The sequence below is a fragment of the Alligator mississippiensis genome, chromosome 13 (assembly GCF_030867095.1).
Source record: "Alligator mississippiensis isolate rAllMis1 chromosome 13, rAllMis1, whole genome shotgun sequence".
In the NCBI taxonomy this organism is placed as follows: Eukaryota; Metazoa; Chordata; order Crocodylia; family Alligatoridae; genus Alligator; species Alligator mississippiensis.
In genome coordinates, this window is record NC_081836.1 from 10,383,125 (window position 1) to 10,404,761 (window position 21,637).

Consider the following 21,637-nt stretch of genomic DNA (forward strand, 5'->3'; position numbering starts at 1 on the left):
TTCACTTCAGGAAACAATCAGGTACGCTTGTGTGGAAGCTCACACCAGCGCTTCCCCCCTTGACAAGAAACAATCAGAGAGCAAAAGGGAGCAAAAAAGTATCAATCAAGCACGTGTCAAGGTGGTTTGAAGGACATGAGCTGTGTGACCTTCTGCTCCATTAGACCTGGCAGCCTCTGACAGCGGATCAATAACCCGCCGCTAGCAGTTGTAGCGGGCGGCCCAAGCGTAATAGCGGTGGTGGTGTCTGCTGTTATTGCTGACAGGGTGAGGAGAAGGGTGAGACCGAGACTGGAAGGGCCAGGCTCTGAGTAAATTGTTATTTACGCTTTCAGGGGTTTTTAAAGGCATGCGCTCCCCAACGTGGGTCTGATTTCAGAGACGGCAAGAGCCATGAGGATTACAGGCACCGTCCTCCACTTGCTTCTTATGCATCTCAGCTCCTCTCACATCACGCACTGGACATACAAAGGTAACAACCCCACAAAAGAAACTACTGCTTTTGAATTGCTACTGGCTCCGCCGGCTTCCTTAAGGCAGTCCTGTTCTTTTGAGCGCTTGGCTTTTCTTCTTTTCTGTTTAAAAAAAAAAAAGCAACACGGCAGCTAATTTATTTCCCTTTATTGATGCCAGTGTAATCTTGGACGCGGTTCTTTTCAGTGTCAGCCCCTCTGATTCCTTTGTGCTGTTGGGGTATATTGTCAGGCAGAACAATAGATGGCAAACAATGGAGAAAAATCTTTGCAGGGCTCTAAAAAAAAAATAGCTGACCTTTTGTTGGTCCTGAAAAGAAAAGAATAGGTTTCCCATTAGAGACTGCTTGCTCACTCTGAGTTTCAGAGGGTGTGGAACAGCAATCCAGAGGCAAGACCTGCCTGCTTGTATGTTCGCCCTGGTGAAATGTTGCTTAATTCTTAGTATTTTGCGAGTCTTTCTGCTTTGGTGGGTCTTGACTCCTGCTGCCACCCAAGAGGCAGTAAAATGCACACATTTTTTTCTTCTTTAATTGCAATTACGGCACTGGGCTGCCAGCAATTGTTATCTCTGGAATCGCGGAGCCTCCGTGCCAGAATGAATGTCAGGGACCAGGCGAATGGCCTGCAAACTGGCATGCCTGAGGTGAAGCGAAAGGGAAAAAGTCTGGTAAATGCTAAATGGATTTCTAATGGGGCAGTGACAGTAATTATAAATTGGGAGGATGCTGAAGGAGCTTAGAACAATGTTTAATAGGATTAAACAGATCATCTCTTGAACTGCTGCAATAACCCTTCACAGTCAAATATTTCAGCAGTACCTTGGGATTTTCACCTTGACTCTGGTATTCTGTTTCTCAGCAAGAAAAGACCAAAATGGATCAATATATTGTAAATTTTAAGGGAGCCGTTGAAGGGGAGGGATGGATTTCCACATTGATTCTAAGCCGGAGGAGTGATAGAGATGTCATCAACAGCTCTACTTAGCCATAAAGTCCTAAATATAGGAGTACAGAGGCAAGGCAAATGGCCTTGAAAGTTTAAAGCAGTGCTTCACTATTTGGATAACAATTGTTTTGGGAAAAAGAGGGGAGCAAATGTTAAGTGCTTAGATTGAACCAAAGCTGAAATGTATTGACATCAACATTTAAAATGTTAAAAGAGAGGGAATGTCAAATCAGCAGCTTAGACCAGGTGACTGGTGACCCAGGACGCCTGGGATCTATTTCTAGCTCGATGGATGATTTGCACAAGAATCTTCTCCGTGCCTCAGTTACCCACATGAACAAAGTGGGTTAAAGATACCTACCTGCATTAATAATGGGTGTCAATTGATTAAATCAGAAGTCCTTGAAACAGAGGTGCTAAGTAAGTGCCAAGTTATATTCATTATGCATTTATTATTAAACATCTTAAAGAAAAGAAGTAGGGGGAGTAATGATGACAAAGACAAGACCCTACAGTTTTAACCAGCCCCAGTTCCTTGTGTCATAATTGGCCAATCAGGAGGCTTTGCTGCCTTGCTGGCAAGACAGGAAACCCTCCTCATCATCACTGGTGGAGCAGTATTCCCTGCTGTGTGATATTCATCTGCTCTTCTTCCCCTCCACCTTGCAGAAGGAGAGCTGGATGAGGAGCACTGGGGAAGACACTTTGCCGACTGTGCTGGCAAGCACCAATCTCCCATTGACATTCAGAAGAGGAAGGTAAGGTACAACCCGCAGTTGATGGAGCTGGAGCTCAGTGGTTACGACGGACCCTTGCAAGGGAATTTCACCATGACCAACAATGGGCACTCGGGTAAGTGGCAGGGACCTGGCAGTTACTCTGAAAGAAGGCATCATTGCTGATGAGGTCAGGAACTGGAAGGCCAATGCCTTGAAACGGCAGATGGGACCTGGGGCACCTCGCTTGCCATATTCACTGTCAGTTTTACCACTAGCTCTAGTCAGGCTCTGTGGTATTAACTGTGAACAGGATATTTTCACCTTTGGTATTCTATGGACTTGCCTCAGTAATCAGTATAGCCTAGGTTTGCTCTCACCGAAGTCAGTGGCAAAGCTCTGTGGGGCTGATCCTGGAAGATACTGAGCACCCACAACTCCTGCAGGCTGTGCTGGGAATAGTGAGGGTGAGGCTGTCCATCTCTTTGAGGAGGAAACAGTGGGCTCTGTCACACAAGGCATCCTGTGCAGAGACCCATGTGCACTTAAGCTATGCTTTGTGGTCTTAAGTAGTGCACAGGCCCCTGCCTGCCTGCACAAAAGAATGACTGGGCAGGGCTGAGCGCTCACATCCCCCCATCATTTCAAAGGCAATAAGCATCAGAGTGGCCAAGGAGATGCTCTTTATTGAGCATGCCCTAGGACAATGTTTGTCCAGTGGTCCTATGGTCACCGCTTTGCCTTCCTGAGACCTCAAGGTCACTTAAACTAGTCTCCTCTTGAACCCCCCATCCACTTTCTCCAGATCTGTTGACTGTCATATTACACTGATGTGACTGGGGACTCATTATCCTGCAGGATCAGACTCACCCTTTGTAGCAAGGTGGAAGGGACAGCAAACCTTGCCTTGGGTAACTTTGCTGGTAGTGATTGTATAACCAGGCGCTGTCCTACCTTTGAAACAACAATTAGGGCTTGGGCTACATCCACTGGGGCTTTGAACTATACAGCATAGGAGGTAGTAGAGCAACTTCAGCACAAGCAGAAGAGATCAAAGAACTGTATGAATTCAGTTGTTTTATTACTTTGTGTGCTTAGATGTAGATATGGGTCCTGTGTCTATCTCTGTACACACAGGACAACATAACATTGAATTAATCAAGTTCCTCTAGGTCTTCTGCCATACTGAAGATACGGCTGTAATGCAGTACCCAATACAAGGCAGTAATATAATAAGGAGGTACATGTACCTTGGATTAATTTAGGCATCCTGTCATAGTTAGGTATTCCTTACTGGGCCAACACACCCTGCATCCCTCTTCTGGACGGCCGAGCAGCAGGTAAGTTCTCTCCAGCCCATCCCAGCGCAGTAGCTGGCTGGCAGCAGCATTGCCTCCTGCCAGTCAGATAGGAAGTTTTCTTTCTCCTTGCAGAGCAAACACTTTTAGAGGATTATTCAGTGTGTATACATGCAGGTAACCTTTTGACACTTGGAAGTTTTGGTTTGTTTTTATTTTTACTGACATGCACAATGTTGTCTTTCTTTTTCAAGCCTCCCTCGCCTCACTTCAGCTATTTGAGCTTTCCACTTTGTAACCTCATTTAATTCTGTTCTCCAAATTTTGCTGATTTTTCTCTACCGGTGGGAAACCCTGTCAGCAGCATATGTATAAGCAACAGAAAGAAGATGCAGCTTTTTATTCCTCAAAAGGGCATGTACATCATCATTCCTAGGCTAAGTACAGACAGTCAAAATGTCTGAGGCTGAATTGATTCAGTCTTTGCGGGTTAATCTAAGCTGCAAAGATTGAAACAATATGCAAATGAACAGACATTCACTTTTGATTCAGGAAATGCAACCACATGCCTGTAGTGACTTAGGCCGGAAACCAGGGGCTGCTAGACCACGGCTCTCTGGCATGTAGCCAGCATGGGTGGTTTATTTGCTTTCTCTTCCGGCTGCCCCTGAGGTCTCTGGGATTTGCAGTCCACAATCACAGCAGCAGGACTCCACAGGATTGTTCATCACTTCCTCTTCCTGCTTCCAGGTGCCTCTGGGATTTGTAGTTCACAGTCACAGCCAGCACAAAGTAAGCCAGCAGGGCAGCTCTGTACTTGTGGGGCGGGGGGAAGATGAATTTAACCCCCCTCCCTGGCCGCAGACCCCAGCTGGGGTTTGCCTGGGGGGGCGGGGGTGCAGTGAGCCAGCCCCTGCATGCTCCAGCTAGGAAGTAGAGGGCTGGGGCCAGCCCTACTCTCTGGAGCAGACAGCACAACCCAGCCCAGGGCTGCAGAGCATGCTGGGATGCTGAGGGACTCAGATTTAACTTGAACCAGGAAGGGGTCTTGGACAGAAGTTTCACAAACTGGTTTGACCTAAATCACTTAAGTCTGATACTACATTCAACCAGGTTTATCTTAAACCCACTTCAGCCATTTTGAATCTGGTTTACATGCACTGAACTTCTATTTCGTTACAGGTTTAAACCAGTTTCTGATGACTTAATCTGGGTTATGCGCAACTTCTGTCCCTAGCCCTAAAGACCAGCAGCCCCTAGGAATGTTGCTAGACCTCTCATACTATCTAGTACTTAGTGGGCCTTGTTCTGACTGTGTTGAGCTTTATGTCTTCATGTTGCACCCACGGTAAGCGAGTCAAAGCCATCTGTGCTTTAAGTAGAAAATTCTAATCCAGGGGTAATTTGGATTCAGGTGCAAACAACAACATAAAGGACAAGGCAGTCCTGGAAGCCCTTTTACAAACATGAACAGATCACATAACCCCACTGGTAGTGGGTAAATATTGCTGTCCCCACTTCTACAGGGTAGATACTGAAGCTCCCAGTGGATTTAGTGGCTTGCCTGTGATCACCCCCCAGCTCAGGGCTATGGCTGGAATTCAGGGACTCCTGGCTTCTTGCCCAGCCCAGCACTTGGCCTACTGTAAAATGCTGTCTGATGCATCACTTAGGGGCCTTTGAGAGGATGGGCTTGGGTTACAAGTGAGTGGCTAGTAAGGAATGTCCTGGCATTGAGGGGGAAAAAAATCTGTCTATTAATAAAAGATGGTTGGAGCACTCTTATCTTATCTTCTTTCATTCCTCTTTGCTCAAAGGAAGACTGGAGACATGAAGTGGGGAGAAGAGAGCAGTGAGACATGCTGTCTCTAAAGAAAGGCAGCTGTGACTGTATTTCTAAGAATCATTAATGAACCAGGGCTCCTGTTCATCACCCAACTATTCCTGTTGAAGCTTCTGGTGCTGGCATTATCAGCTTCTCTACTTGCAAATTAATTCTTCCCAGTTTCTTTCTCCAGGCTCTGATTGCATAGTTGTATTTTCTTACACTCTTGTCAACATGCAGATATTCACTTCACCACCCAGGGCATTTTAAATCAGGGACGCAGGCCAAATTCTAGAGCCACCCTTCAGCCCTCCATGGGAGTGGCTTGTCTTATCTTTCTCCTGGAAAATCTTTCCTTAGGCAACATCAAGAGAGACTCAGCAGAGTGAAATGCAGGGGGAAGAAAGGTTCTCCTTGGACACATAGGACCTTAGTAGACCTGAATGGTACAAAGTACTATCTGTGACTTTATTGGTTTTTTTCACTTGTATAATTCCCGGGACACATTTCACTACAGCAAAGTCCATTTGCACTACTGCAGCGTGCATGCATCAGGGATTGGCCTCAATGCAAGGCATCAGTATCCTAGCATTCCCTTGCCTAGGAATCCCTGCAGTAAGCATTTTGGCATTTAGCTCTTGCCTTCTTAAGGGAATGATCCCTCTCCGTGCTGATCCAGGGGAATAAAGGGCAGTCAGCACTCTGAGGGATGGGACCTGATGCTGGGAAATTTTCAGCACCCAGCTGACATACCTCTTCCACCTTCTTCCAGGACACACACTACCTTTCCACACACAATTACAAGCATTTTACCTAAATCCTATCAGCTCATTCTTATGCAGTCTAAAGAGTGACTTATTTTGCAGAGGCTAATTCATGCTGAAGATGAATCGGCATTAGCTAGCAGTAGTGTTAAGATATTTGTCCCCTGTGGAGACCAATTGTAGAGGCACACAAAGCCCCAAGTTTTCATCCTGTAGTGGGCAGTATCCCAAGTTACAGCATGCCTAGTCTGAGCTCAGGCTTTACAGTGATGTGTGGCAGTCTGAAAACTGTAAGACCTCTGCCCAGATGCTGGAGCTCCTGCAGTCGGGTATAGATGGTCCACTCAACTTGATTTCTCTCTGTGTCAAATGAGAGCAAAGGAGATGTGAGGCTCTACCAGTTCAGAGGTAAAAGACTATACTGGGTGATGGCTGCAGGAGAATCAGCCCTCAGGTATTTTCACACTGTCTTAGCGGTGTATTCTCAACTACACGGCAGACAGGATTTTATCCCTAGCACATGTTCTCAGCTGCTCTCTCCCCCTGCTTTGCAGAGTGAACAACCTATAATGAGTTCCCTGGTAAAGTAAATACCCCTAATTATGAAACAAGAGTTAGCATGTGTCTACACAATAAGCAATGGAGCTGTTTGCAACACAATATTGATGCTTTGGGCATGTTAGAAAGAGCCATGTTTTTAGCTTGTCTGCCTGAACAAAGGACCCTTTCTCCTTCTGCATCCAAAACATAACATTATGAATCGGGGCTTGTGTTTATTTCTAAGGAATGAAAAGCTTTTTGTAACTCGCTGGGATTTACTGTTAGGGAGAGCAAGGTGGGGATCTCTGCTTGACCTAAACAGAACAAAGAACACACATTGCCAATGTGACCCTCTGGCTTGCCGGGTACCTCAACAGGAAAGCAAATATTTAGGATTTGTGTCTCTCAGTAGATACTGTTTTTGCAAAGGTAATGTGTGGTATAATAATTACCAGTGTGCTTCCTGTATTGGGCACTCCAACGATCCTCTTTCAACCATCCAAAATGGTCTCCGCAAACTTCTTCTTTGTAATCTCTCAGAATAATTGATTTATTTCTGCTTATCATGCCCTGTGGGATGGGGTCCCTTGAGTTCGTACACTGTTGCAAGAGGTGGAATGAACCTTTTTCCCCGCTATGATCAGGGGCGAGGCTGTTTCATTCATTTGTGCCTCCCTTTTCTCATCTGTAAAATGGACACACTGTTGTTAAGCAAACTGCAAGGAGCCCCACAAGATGAAAGGTGCATGTAAGGGCTGAGGATTAATTCATTATCACTAAGGCCTGGGGAAGAACCTGTCTACAGGGATTTCAAGTGGCCTGCAGTCCTGCTGCTATGAGGGAGGCTGGGGAAAGGATTTCTTGTAAAGGAGAGACTTTCCCTTCTAATCCAGAGTCACTGTCATCATGATAGTGCTTCCCTGAGGCAGAGCCCAAACTTAGGACATACTTCAGACAGCCAAAGCTCTGAATAGGCTGGCAGCAATTAGGTAGAAAGCATTTCAGGAGAAACCTCTCTGCTCTCAGGTTCCCTAATGCTACCCTAATGCTACTTTATGCAGTTTGTTGTAGAAAGATCAAGTACTTGCTATCCCATAGGCATGCCAGGCTGATATACCAACAACTCCTTTCATCACAGATACAGGAGAGGTCACTTCCTCTACCCTAGGCCCTTAGGCACGTCTTAGTTGCTAATGGTGACTGGAGGAATTTCCTACTGTGCTTTGCACACTCACAATTGATCTTGCTAGTCTCCTTCACATAACTGCTTAACAGAAATAGAAGCTGCTCACATAATTGCTCTTAGCAACACTTGTATGATTTGTGGCAAGGGAAGAGCTTAAACCCATACCTAACAGGTTGCAGGGAGTCCTATGACTTCACCAGCACTGATCACACATCTATGTGCTTTACTGAAGGCTGAAGATCTTGCCTTGAGCAAGCCCACTGACTTCAGTTGAGATGCTCTCTGCAGAAGGGGCAACACCCTGTAGTACATAGCTACCACCCCGGCCCAGCTGCATCCATTTCCATTGATTTCATGCTGTTCCCTGATTCTGCCTTGCAGTCCAGATTGATTTGCCGCCCACCATGCGCATCACCAAAGGACTCCCAAGCCTCTTCACTGCTGTCCAGATGCACCTTCACTGGGGCGGGCTGGACCTGGAGACCAGTGGTTCTGAACACACCATAGACGGCATGAGATACTTTGCAGAGGTACCTGTTTAGATGCAGACACGCTGCCCCCCACAAGTGGACTGGCTGCGGGGTTGCCTTTTCCACTTGGATAAAAAAAATCCAGGAAATCCCCTTGCTAGAAAACCAATGCTGACAAACACAGCACCCAGCAAACTGCTGACATCAAAAGATCTGACTGTCCCAGGTAGTCCAGGGGAGAGCAAGCTAAGCGTCGAATTCTGCTCTGGGCCCATCTCGCCCAGGTGGCTACAAATAGTTTCAGGTGGCAAAGAATAAACTCCAATACTCCGCGCTCTCTGGGACAAGAATTGGCCTGCTGCCTTTATTTCCGGGCATAAAAAAGCTTGCTCTACCCCTGCACTCTGGGGAAAATAGACAAGTCAAGGCAGAAATCCCTCAAAGCTTGCAACAGTATTGCCAACCCCACCGTGTGCAAAATCATGAGAGAAACTCTTAAAAAGTCAAGAGATTTGGAGTGTAAATCATGAGATGCTATTTTTAAGTGTGTGTGTGGGGGGGGGCCTCATTTGTAAAGGTGTAGGAGGCTGTGGGGTTTGAAGCCTGTGGAGGGGAGGTCCCCATGCACCCTAGCAGGATGTGGGGTACTGTGGGTCAGGAGTGAGGGTCAGCAGCAGGGCTGGGAGGCTGTGGCTTGGGAGTGAGGGGCAGACACACACACCCGCACAGAAGGGCAGCCGCACACAGCTCTGTTGCGTGACTCGCCCTGGCCCCAGAGCCCTGTTCACCCTAGCCCCTGCCCCACTCCCTCTCACCATGGGGGGCCTTGATACCGCCCCTTCCCTCCCACAGACTTACCAGCTCGCCACTCTCTACATGCACCAGAGAGAGCTCAAATCTCAGGATTTTTTCTTATCAGGAGATCACGAATCAGAGTTAATTTGACTTGGAAATCAGGAGTCCTGGGATTTTTTCATGAGAGTTGGCATTACTGTTGCAATGCACAGCTTTGAGTCTGGCCTGATGTTTGAGTCCAAGCCATTGTCTGCGACAGACTAATTGGGTGAGGACTGACCTGGGGGTTCTTGCAAGAAAGACGAGAGACAGAGGAGTGAAAAGCTCTAGTATTTCACTGCTCAGAGCTCTTTCAGGCTGTGCTTAGCAATGAAAACCCTATCACGGATGATAAAACATCCCTGATTCATCAAAGGTTCCTTGACGAATAGACTTACCATCTTCTGCCTGGCTGCTCCTTGCCCATGCTTGTCAGCCTAAAGCTCGTGCGTGCTCTGGGATGTGGAAGAAATGCACCTCCACCTAAGCAGTTTGTCCTGGGGGTCCACTTAGCTACAGTTCAATTGACAGAAGGGAATGGCCAGACTCTGTCATATCGGGTCACGTGCAGCAGAGAACCTGCCCCTAGAAAGCCAAAGGGACACGAAATGCTCTCGTCTCCCTGATACTTGCAGCTACACAGTTAGCAAGGGTTGATTGACAGGAGCTCGTTTTCCCTCCCTAATATTTAAACTAAAGAAAAAGCTCCTATCTAGTCCCATGGGCTTCAGTTCAATCCCAAAGTGTTTGTTTCCTCCACCTGCTAACATACATCATTGTACCCAGGGGTGTCAGATCTGTTCCCCGCCTCTCCTCCCCCTTTTCTCTTTTAACAGCAAAGAGGGAATCATGGTTACCTTTGGGCTTCTCTTTCCTGGACTCAGACCAAATTCAGGCTTGCTGCTATGCACAGTCTTGCTGGCAGCTGTTCACGAGTTTTAGCTGAGCAGGCAATATACACAGAAGGGTCTTTTGGCATTAACAGTTGGACTGTACCTTCAGCTAGCAGCTTTGGTGGAGAAGAGGAAAGGGAGGAACAGGCAGAAGAATATGGGCCCAGCTGCTAAGATCTGCATTTGAGTAGAACCTAGAGACTATTGTGCCAAGCAAGTATTGTATTGTGCAGAGAGAGGTAGTTACTTTAGCCATGTTAGTCTAAAGTCAGGCAGAAGGCAGAGTAGAAATGCACCTTATAGATTAAATCCAAGATGCATAAGCTTTTGTGAGCCTGAACTCACTTCATCATAATCTGTACAAACACAAAGATACAAGTCATGACTGAAAGGGCTTATAGGTTAAATAGAGAAGAGACGGAAGAGATGAAGTGAATAAGCCAAAGTCACACAACAGGCCAAGCCAAAAACCCATGTATGGCCCCTGTGGACTATACCACCTCTCCAGCCAGAGCTGTGCAAGCCCCATCACACAAGCAGGATGCAAACCAAAGTCAACCCTGGTTTCATGCTCACATAGCTGCAGGCACACTGGAGAGCCTGGGGCACCGATGAGCTCTTCAGCCTGGGACTGTTCCTTCAAGAGCTGGTGGTGGTGAAGGCATCAGTCCCAATTCTTTGACTGACCCCATTTTGTCCCCGCAGCTGCACATTGTCCATTACAACTCTGGCAACTACTCAAGTTTTGAAGAAGCAAAAGACAAGCCGAATGGACTGGCCGTGCTTGCTTTCCTATACGTGGTAGGTCACAGGGAGGGAACAGGCATGGGGCTGTATTGTTCGTATTGCAGTAGCTCTTGCAAGGCCCAACTGAGAACAGAGCTCCTTGGTGCTGGATGCTGTTCACACACATCATAAGGAGGCAGCTCGTGTCCTTAAGAGCTTTCCCCTTTCATGACAGATTAGAGAACAGTGGTGGGGATGATCCTTCCTTCTACTCCCCCTTCTGGGAGGGGAGTGGGGTTCCTCCTGGGTTTTTCCTTTCAGTCCATCTGCTGATTTTAGGTGATTTATTTAGGCCAAGAGAAAACGTGCAACTTCAGATCAGGCTTTCCCAGTGGTGGGCTTCTAACTCACCTCTGAAACACTGAAATAATGGGCTTGATTTTTCAGAGGTGCTGAGTACCCACAAAATCTTTAGAGTAGCCAACAGGGACTTAGATGCTCTGTACCTCTGACAACCACATCACTCACTTAGGCACATACATATAGCTAGCTACGTGCATGTCCAACTTCAGGTTCCCAAGTTTAAAACTATCAGCTACGGCATCTTTATGCCTCAGTTTTCCCTTCCTCATGCTCAAATGGGTTCCAGCAGCAATGAATCTCCCAAGCTGAACTGTCCAAGTGCAAGGGTAAGACCTGAACGCACATCATTCACCCGCCCCTCCTCTCCTTCTAGGATGGACATTTTGAGAACACCTACTACAGCAAATTCATTTCCAACCTGGCCAAAATCAGATATGCAGGTAAGTCCCTGCGCCGTCCTTCTTCCTCCATTCCTGGGGTCTGGGATGCCAGTGCCCATGAACGCTGGATGGGACAAGCACTGATGAAGGAGAGAAGAGAGGACTGATTAGGGTCAGACCTGACCAGGCTTGACTGGTAAATGGTCTGAGATGCTGGGGTACTTTGCCTAGATGTCGGGTCTCAGAAATATAAGGCGAAGAAAGAACCACTGTAAATCACCTGGTCTGATCCCCAGGAAAATACCCTCCGATTTTTTTCAGTTAGTTCCTAGCTCTGCCAGAGCATGTTTTTTGGAAGAATGGGCACAGTGACCATTTCAAGAGGAGACAACCTCCGAAGCAGCAGGCCCCAGCTTTCCAGCAGCTGGCACTAGCTTAGGCAGTCCCTGAAACATCCAAATATAGCCTGCTCTTGCATGTCCTCTTCTTGCATGACAGCGTCGGGGCCCTGACTCAGCCAGCAAGCCCCAGCTGCTAAGGCTGTTCCAGTTCATTTGCACTTTATAAGCCTCAGGCAGCCCCATTTGTCGGCTCACCGACTACTCTGTATGCTGTGGCGGTTGCTGAGAAGAGTGAGGGCTGCTGGGCAGCTTGCTGCAGTTATATTAACACCAAAGCAGTGCTCCATAACTAGGCATCCTCAGCCATGCTGCATCCCTGCACCTCGGAGGCATCACTCCTTCCTGTGGACCCCAGAAACAAGGATCCTTATGCAGGATGCCCCTGCTCTTGTCACAAGAGTCGCTGCAGGCAGTAAAACAAGGAGATTCCCCCTCCATCCTCAGTTCTTGGATCGGAGAAAATATAAGGCAGAACCCCATTTCATTTCACATGCCCAAATGGCACTCACCCAGCCACATAATGGCCAGCTTCTGCACTTAGGCAGAGTCTGCAATCCTCTTACACATGCAGTCAGGACACACAAGTGTGCAAATGGCTCCTGAGCATGTGCAGTAGGCTGCACTCTGGTCGGGCAGGCTCTGTCTGCATGTGCCTGAACATTAGTTCTACGATAAATTGTGGCCCAGAAAAACCCAGGACCTCTTCCCCCATGTTTTACCCACTAACTGAATGGTTAGAGAAGAAGGACACCCAGGGTCTAGGCCCTCTGCACCCAATAGGGTTTGACTTTGTGGCTTTCTGATTTCTCAGCAGAGTGCTGTAGGCATCATACCCTAGATTAAGCATTACACATCTGCTCCCCCAGCCTTCCTCTTGAAGCTGTGCCACTGCATCTTGCCCTGGAGTCAATGGGCGGAGAGCCATGGGGAAGCCTTTACCACACTGGAAACCAGGGGCTGGGTTAGACCCCAAGGATTTCTCCCTTCTAGAGGAGCAATCCCCACACTGAAGACCATGCACCTGCAGCTAGCTCTTGGCTGCCTGGGCCCACATCTCTCTTTCAGCTGCAGAGAGGGCAAGTTTCCTGAGGTCAGCTGGGGAGGTGGCTCAGTCTGGGTGCTGAGATGAAGTGAGGGAGGCCTTGGGGGCACTCACTACTGGAGCTAAACTTGGGAGGGTTTTGGCCATCCATCATCTTCCACCCGCTAGTCAGGGGTTTTGCTGGGCATAATTTCATGACACATGCTTGCCCAGAGCATGCGAGTATGGGGACACATACCTGCCTCGGCAGCACGCAGCCTGCTCTGCGTGCTCAGTAGTCATGGGGACTGCTTCATGCCTCCACATGTGGAGCAGGACTGTAATCTGTAAATGCTAGAAACATTGGTTGTGCAGCAGGGTAGAAGCCATTTGGGCATTTAAAGTCTACCAAAACTCTGCCTGAAGCATCTCAAAAAAACCTGGCTACTGCAAGTGCTAAGCAACCCTGAGCACACCAAGCTGGACTCTCCAGCTGGGCAGCCGGCTCTGCTGCGGATCCCCCAGGCAGACAAAGTCGCAGTGTCTTTCCAGCAAATGCAAGTGTCACTCAGTGCACATAAAATCCATCCTGGGCTATTTATGGGGGAAACCGCTGGGGGAGCTGGGATGGCCCGAACCATAGAAAAAAATTCTCTTCTTGATTGTACTTGGCCTTTCCATGGTGCTTTGTCATCACTGAGGCGTCCAGAGTTGGGAAGGCGTGTTAATCCTGCAGCCCATCCTTGTCAAGTGCTGTTACTGAGAATGGTTTACGGTACGGCAGCACACAGGGACCATGGCACAAGGCAGCGCCCTGTAAAGTAGGAGCTAGCTCAGGTGCCAGGGGCAGCTTAGCTGCATGAATGTGGCACTCCCCCACCTGTGTGCACTCTCTCACGTGTAGGGCCACGTGCCTGTCTGTCCTGCCGGCACCTGAGCTAGCTTGGTTGTGTGCAGGGCTTTGCGATGTGCTGTGTGGAGATCTCTACAGAGATCTTAGCCTCGCTGTTCCAGGTGATTTACAGAACTGACAACAAGGGACAGTCCCTCTCCATTGCCCTTGGCAGTATCTCCTGGCAGTTGGGGAAGCGGCTTCCCAAGGCTTACCTTGTGAGGAAGCACTCTGGCCCTGCTGTGCTTTTCCTCCGGCACTCACCATCTGCACCTTGTTTCCACGTCTCCCGCCCAGGGCAATCGATGAGGCTCACATCACTGGACGTCCAGGGCATGCTGCCAGAAAACCTCTCACACTTCTACAGATACCCAGGCTCACTGACTACACCACCATGCTCCGAGAGCGTCATCTGGACCGTCTTTGATTCTCCCATCATCCTGTCACCCACACAGGTAAAGCTCACTTGGTGGCTGAAGAACTACTTCTCCTCCTTCACATTTGTCCCCAACCTCCCCTCTCCATTTTCTGGTGATTTCCCAAGTGTCCTCAATGCAGCAGGGTCACGGGGAGGCGTCTGCCTGTTGGGCATTTGGTCACTGAGTGACATCGCAGAGAATCTCAACGGAGCGGTGATGCCATAAAATGATGCTCGCTCCTGTACGACCTTCCAGCCAAGGAAGTCAAAGCTCTGCAGAGGCAGCAGTGAGTTAAGGCTCACCACCCCAAACTGAGCAAGGCAGAGCAGTAGTGCCATCTTTATTTTACAGGTGGGAAATTGAGGCACTGAGGGTAAATAATGTGCCCAAGATCACAGTATCCTTCTGTGTTAGTGGGGCTGTCTCTGCCATGGGGCCTGGCTACCATAGCACTGGCACCATAGCTAGAACACCACTAATCCCATATTGTGGGCTGAACTCCAGGCCCATTAGCTGTAGCTGCATATAAGTGGATACAGCATTTTTCCTTCCTTCCCACTCTCCTGGATTCTTGGGAGAGCAGCAGACATTTCCCTCGGGGCCAAGTTCAGCTTTGGGCATCTTGACCAGCACTGAAATCTGCCCAGTGCACCTAAGTTGCTCAGTCTGTACGACGGTAAAACTGCTTACCTGCTTCATGGAGCATTGAGAGAATCACTCTTTCCAGCCTTCCAGGATCTAGTCCCAGCTCTGCCACAGACTCCCTGCAAGGCCTTTACTTCCTGGAGCCTCAGTTTCTTTATCTGTAAAATAGTTAGAAAAAGCACCAAAGCATCTGAGAGCAGTGCTAGGTGGGGGCACTGAGCCCTGCACCATGTTACTAGCGTTGGGCTGAATGTTCTTAACCCTCATTTTGACTACAGCAGGCAGAGCAGCTCCCCTGATTTATTATTTATAGGTGGGAATGAAACGAACCTCAGCAGCAACACCATTAATAGCATGGCCTGACTGTCCCTGTTGGAATCAGAGACTGTCTGTTGTCATTCCCTCTGCTGCTGTGAGCTTTGCCAGCCCTATGTGCACATAGCACAAGTCAGCCCTGACATTAGGGTAATGGCAACGTCCTCTATAGTTTGAATTTTGTAGACCAAATGTAAGTCTGATATAAGGAATGCAGAGCCTGTTCTCTCCCTTTCCCTGCCCAAATGCACAGTAGCGGCTGCAGATGCGTGGCAGCAAGAGGGGTTTCAGTTCAGATCTCTGCAGCTCCAGAGTTTAGCTGCCATTGTTGATAAGGCCCCTGTTCAGTTAAAGGCAATGGTGAAGGAGCCCTACAAAAATAAAGTGGCAGGAAAGCCCAGACTAAAGCAGGCCAAGCTGCTGAGACAGTCTTTACCACAAGAAAAGAAGCGTCATGAAGCCTCTGACCAGATTATGGTAATTACAGAATAATGACTGGTATTTTGGGAAAATCCATTTTCTCTTGTTTGCATGTGCACTGTGTAAATAGATGAGCTAATTTCAGCTAATGGCCAGTTGCCAGCTTTGGCTGTGTGGTGGGTCTCGACCAGTGGTTTTCAACCTGTGGTCCACGGACCTCTGGCAGTCTGCAGACTATATCTAAGGGGTCCACAAAAGATGACTATGATCAATCAAAACTATATGAATACCTGCACTTACAAATCAAAAGGGGTCTGTACCTCCATTCAAAATTTCTGAAGGGGTCTGCACCTCCATTTAAAATGTTTAAGAGGTCTGCAAATGAAAAAAGGTTGAAAACCACTGATCTACACTCTAGCCCAGGCCTTAGACATGACCGGAGTTGTTCCAGGTCCCTCATCCCGAACACAAGAAAGTCCATGGGTGACCATGGATGCATTGTCCTTTCAAACAGCAGTCAGAACCTCTTAGAAAGGACAAGCCTCTGCCTGTCATTGTACCTCACCAAGGTCCAAAAAGAAGGATTTAGTGAAGGACAGAGACCCCAAAATAAGGAAAACCAAAAAAAAAAAAAAAAAAGAACGAAAGAAAAAAAGAAAGAGAGAGAGAATAAGCGGGTTTTGATTGATGGGTCATCATTTTTCTTAGATGAGTAATGTTGCCTGCAGCCTCTTTAAAGCAGGAAAAAATGAGTGAAGGGCTCTGTTGGTGGTGAGCAAGGTGGATTTGCATCTGAAACGGGGCTGTTCATTCTAATGGGGGGAAGCTGAGAGACAGAGACAGCTGTGGTCAAGCAACACAATAGGAGGAATTGCAAAATTCCCCTCCATGGATAGTGATGGGCAGGTGCTCACAACAATTTCCTCCTCCAGCTGCTATAGCCAGTGGCAGATTTAGCTCCTGGCTTCCCTGCTGTTCTACTCTTTTGTTTCTTTGCCTTGCTAATGCAACTCCATCCTGACATGCAATGTCTCAATTCTGGCTTGAGCTCCCATTCAATTCTGCCAATAAAGCGTTGGGTCTGATCTGCAGCTCATGAGCCACTTGTCTGATGAGGGTAGTTTGCTTTTTAAAAGTCATCTGTTCATTTCCCCTCTCTTTCCTGTGCTGTGTCTTGCTTAAAGATTAAGCTGCTGGAGAACACCTTGCTGGACTGGCAAAATAAAACCCTGCGAAACGACTATCGGCACGCGCAGCCCCTCAACGACAGAGTGGTGGAATCCTCCTTCAAAGCTAAAGTGGAGCAAGGTAATACCGGGGTGGGGGCGGGTGTCTCCAGGTGAGGCTGAGGCCAGGAAAGAAATGAACAGAAAGATGCAGACATGCAAAAGGAGAAACAATGGGCAATGGAGCATGGGCTCAGGGTAGGCAAGAGGACAAATTGTGATCCCAGGAAGACTGGCGGCAAGGCTCTCGTCAACATCGGTGGGAGCAGAAATTGGCTTCCCATTGCATGGTTGCTATTGCACTATAGTTCCCTTAAAATTTGACAAAGACCACGTGGTCAGCAACTGCTCTGTTCCCCCAGTGCGATTCCCCAACATGCCCTGTATAGGAGACAGGTCCTGAGCAACAGAGAGACTCCCCAGTGTTTCCAGCGTTAGGAAGGCCAAGAAGTGTCCCTGTGGCACGTACAAACGTCCACCTGTTACCTGTGGATCTGGTTGCAAATGCTGTTGTTTCATTGCTCTAGAAATCTGTCACCTAGAAGAACTCAGCTTGAAACTGGAGCAAATACAGGCTCAGCTCCAGGACATGAAGAAGCATCTGTTGGGGGGAGTGCACCTGAGGGGTAAGAAATGAGCACCTGCTTATTATTTCTGAGAGCTTCATTTGCACAAGAAATCACTCCCTATGTCCCTGAACTGAGGACCTAAGAATTGCTTTGTCCTGGACGCCTAAATGTCAGCGGACACTATATGGACATCTGAGAGTAGAACCCAGTTCTTCGTCTGGTGCAGATGAAGTTTTGAGAGACAGCAACAACGCTCTGCTCTTCTGTCTCCAAAGTTCAGCACATTATGTTTTTGCAAACATTAAAGAATTAAAACTTACGGCATCCCTATAGCATAAATTGTCATCAACCGCAGAGGGAGCTCACTGACCTGCTCAAAGCAAGTCAGCAAGACAGTCAGGAATACAACTCCTGAGTCACTGGCTTACGTTTTCACAAGACTGTCCCTCCTGACAGCTTGTAGGTCAGACCCTAGTCTTGTCCCCTAAAATACCTCGTAGCACAGGGAGCCTTTAAGGATATGTAATAACTGCCCCTTGCTCGGTTATTTCAGGTGCTCAATCTAGTGCTTTCCCAGCGTTCTTCTTCCCCGCTGACAACATCGAGAGCTACGTGAATGTCCGGCCCCGCCATGTCATGAGGCTCCACTCCTTCACCTTGTGCTTCTGGATCCAAACCCAGAACCTTGGGAGTCAGACTGTTCTCTCCTATTCCACCCCAGAGAGTGACAATGAGCTGGTGGTGACCGTGGGGTCAGACGTGGGGCTGTGGGTTGGGGGCCATTTTACTAACTTCTTCCTGCACCATAGGTCTGAGGAGTGGCTCCACTACTGTGTATCCTGGACATCCCACTCTGGGACAGCAGATCTGTGGATTAATGGAGCAGTAGGGAGGGAGAAGAGTATCCAGAAGGGGTACGTGACCCAGGCCGGAGGGACTCTTGTCCTCGGGAAGGACAGAGACAATCTTCTTGGGATCTTCTCCAACAGGTTCATAGGCCGGATGAGCCACGTGAACCTCTGGAACAAGGTTCTTAGTCACGCCGACATTCGAGCGCTTGCTCTATGCAAACACAACGAGCTGAGAGGAGACGTCATCGCTTGGGGGGAGACCCCCATGAGTGTCTCAGGAGGAGTGGTGCTGGAGACAGATTCCAGTTGCCATTGATCCTCTGCTCAAGTGCCTGGTTGAGGTGGTCCCGGCTTCATGAAAACAGGGGAAGCACAGTGTATTACTTTTCTTGAATCACTGGTGGTTCTACCTCCTGCTTTTAGCTTCATGAAACACTTGTCATAGTGCTTCGCTTTGCTTTCTGCAAGGGCCAGGCAGGGGTTAAACCCTCTGTCATCGGGGTGCTGGTGGGGAAACCAGATGCAAAGAAATCAGTGCAGTCTAGTGTCCCCTGCCATAGACAGGCATACGCTTCAAGCACTTGGCATTTCCGAGCGCTTCAAATTCAGCGCTGTGTAGGCACGCGCCCCTCACCCTTGACGCACTTTAAAATGGCCATGAACACATGAAACAGTGCAGCTCTCCAGCCAGAGAGCAGGCATCCCTGCACACGCCTCTGGGCTCCAGCGGTCCCTGCGGACAGGAGAGTGCTCACTGGCTGTCCACCTTGCTCCTCCCTCTCTCCCGCAGTGCTGGCATGTTGGGAGTGGTGCACTGTGGGGTGCTGGAGGACCACTGAGCCACATAGACATTTCAGGATGCACTTTGGCCATTTTTGAAATGCTTCTGCAAGCACGCACATCTTCACCCTTGGTTTTTGGAGTGCTTTGGAGCACTTCAAATGTCACACCTGTCCAGGAGCATGTACCAGGAGTATGACTTGACTAATGTCTCTCTGGTCTCTGGAAGAAAAAGACACTCTATCCCACGGCAGCTTCATACATGGCATCATCCTCTGTCCATGCGTCAGGGCCCCTCTTGCTGCATGCACTGCTTACTTTTCCCCTCCTGCCTTGTTACCTGCATTCAGCTCCCTCTTCTCTCTGGTCCCAGCATCCTTGTGCAGGGTATCCACCTGCCTTGTGTCTAGAACTGACCCAATCTTTCTGCATTGATGTTTTCATGGGGATTAAACCCTCCTTCCTCTTCACACCTACAGAGTCATCCCATTCCACCTCTTTGGCATTGAATCCTCTCTCTGCTCCATGCACAGCAACTTTCCTACCTGCCCTCGGCACTGGCTAATGGGTCAAGCCAGATTATGTCCTCAAGGAAGGACTTTTTGAAATGGTGTCAAAGACCTGCTGGGACAGAGGCTGCACAGAGACTCTTCTCTCTAGTTTATTGTCCATTCCTCTGAATGGAAATCAGTGACAAAAAGGAAAACTGAGCAGTCAGAGAGCATTGCAGAGACCTGAATCACTGGCTGCTGTGTTGAAACAAATTCACAGGCTCCTAGAAATGTCAGGGCCATCTTGTGGCCATTTTGCATTGCAAAGGCAGACACAGGACTCTGATTCTCCTTCCCTAGCTATATAAGAGCACTTAAGCTAAAGGCCTGTCTCCACCAGTAACCAGCAAGCCCATGAGTGCTACCGAGGATTAGTTGTTTCTTTCCAGCAGATGGCAGCAACACACACACACACACACACACTTCACTTCTGACCTCTGAGTGACGTTTGCTAGCGATCACACACACACACATACACACTCTTCACTTCTGACCTCTGAGTGGTGTTTGCTAGCGATCACACACACACACACACACACACACACACACTCTTCACTTCTGACCTCTGAGTGGTGTTTGCTAGCAATCACACACACACACACACACACACACACACACACACACACACACACTCTTCACTTCTGACCTCTGAGTGGTGTTTGCTAGCGATGGGTAGCAAGGGCAAGCTTTCAGTTTTGCACGACAGCTTCCAAATGTGCAATAACTGACTGTGCAAAACCTAGTCTAGTAAATGTGCTAAAAAGCTCCCATCATTCTGCCCTGCCCCCTGTCCTGCGAGCCCACGCTCTGCTGCGCTCAGACAAACCGATGCCGTGCGGAGACAGGCTGTATCTGTTCCTCGGGCGCACCTTGGCTCCCAAGCTGGAAGCAGCACGGCTGCATTAGTGTGGCACTGTGCGTGCACCTGAAACCCCTGTAGAGAAGTCCAGGTGGGCATGACTTATACTAGGGTGGTTTCTGAGCGGTTTTCTGGGGGAAGAGCTTTTTGTGCCCTCAAGCAAAAGGGTTTTAAAATGAAGGAACCAGCCACCTCCCCCTAGCTGAGTGCTGTGCCCTTGCTAGCTTTGCCTGCACACTCAAGCACAGCGCTGGTATGGAGAACTGCTCAGGGTGGGCTGACTGGGTACAGAGGATCCCTATGTCAAATTGAGCCTTGCAGCGGTTGTGAAGGAGTGAATACTCGGGACTGCCTCTGCCTATTTGCCTTGCCTCTTGAATACTACTGACAGCTGGACAGAGCTGGATGGTCCAGTCTGTCACACCAACATACTAGGCCTGTCATGACTCCTTAGCTGAATGACGCTGCTGTATCCTATGCATATGAAATACATGTGCCAATAAATTCTGGATTTGTGACAAGCATTGCATGGATTTGCTGGTTCTGTGTCATCAAAGTCAGGCTGAGGTAACACCACAATGTGCTTGGAGGGTTTGTGGGACGCCGCACGCTGAGGACTGATGCATTTCTTTGTCTTGCTGGGATTCTTCTCAACCAGAGGCTTGTCCTGCAGCAGAGCGTCTTCTAGGGAAGCCAGGCCCAACTCCTGCAGAGACTTGTCCTCTGAGTTTGAAGCCTGAAGTATGTGGGCTGAGGAGCAGCAGAAGGAAAGGAGTTGCAGTTGAGAAGGGGAACTGATGAGGGGTGAGCAGCCAATGCCTGGACTGCCTGTTGGCAGGGGCAAAATAGAAACATCCAGTGTCTTGGCTGCAAAGCATGTGTGTGTGCGCATGTATGAGCACATATGCACGACTGAGAAAGTCCTCAAGGGTCCTGGTCATTGCAGCTCTTGCTCTGCAGGGTAGCGACTTGGCAAATCATGGTGATGCTCTCATGCCTCCGGAGCTGTTTGGTGGACTGGCGGCTGGGTGTCCAAACTCCCCACTTGGCATTGCTGCTTTCCCTCCCCAGGAGACCAAAGTGAGTGCAGTCTCTGCACCATCCAGTTCATGGGGGTATAGGGATCCCCCTAGTCCAAGGGGAGGCTGCAGGGAGGTCTGCAGTGCTGCTGCCATAGCATACCCTGCCCTGTCCTGTGGGAATTTCCCTTCCTGGTTCTGTCACTCCAGCTCCCTCCCTGAACATGTCCCTCAGGAGCAAGAGTCCGAGGGA

General features: G+C 48.8%; 1 protein-coding gene and 1 long non-coding RNA gene across 2 annotated transcripts; one reads left to right on the forward strand and one right to left on the reverse strand.

The window, feature by feature from the left end:
* The first annotated feature begins 178 nt into the window (after positions 1-178).
* On the forward strand, positions 179-20,889 carry CA6 (carbonic anhydrase 6). Its single transcript, XM_014610372.3, has 10 exons — positions 179-267; positions 380-472; positions 2,091-2,273; positions 8,132-8,280; positions 10,653-10,748; positions 11,410-11,476; positions 14,028-14,185; positions 16,714-16,837; positions 17,283-17,381; positions 17,878-20,889. Exons 2-10 carry the CDS (start codon positions 394-396, stop codon positions 18,489-18,491), a joined length of 1,569 nt encoding a protein of 522 aa, XP_014465858.1. The 5' UTR covers positions 179-267; positions 380-393; the 3' UTR covers positions 18,492-20,889.
* LOC109284728 (uncharacterized) lies at positions 5,708-8,125 on the reverse strand. The gene is made up of 2 exons (XR_009456203.1): positions 7,017-8,125; positions 5,708-6,384 (listed from the first exon to the last, which is right to left on the reverse strand). It is a non-coding gene; the product is annotated as an uncharacterized LOC109284728 (long non-coding RNA).
* Positions 20,890-21,637: the final 748 nt, after the last annotated feature.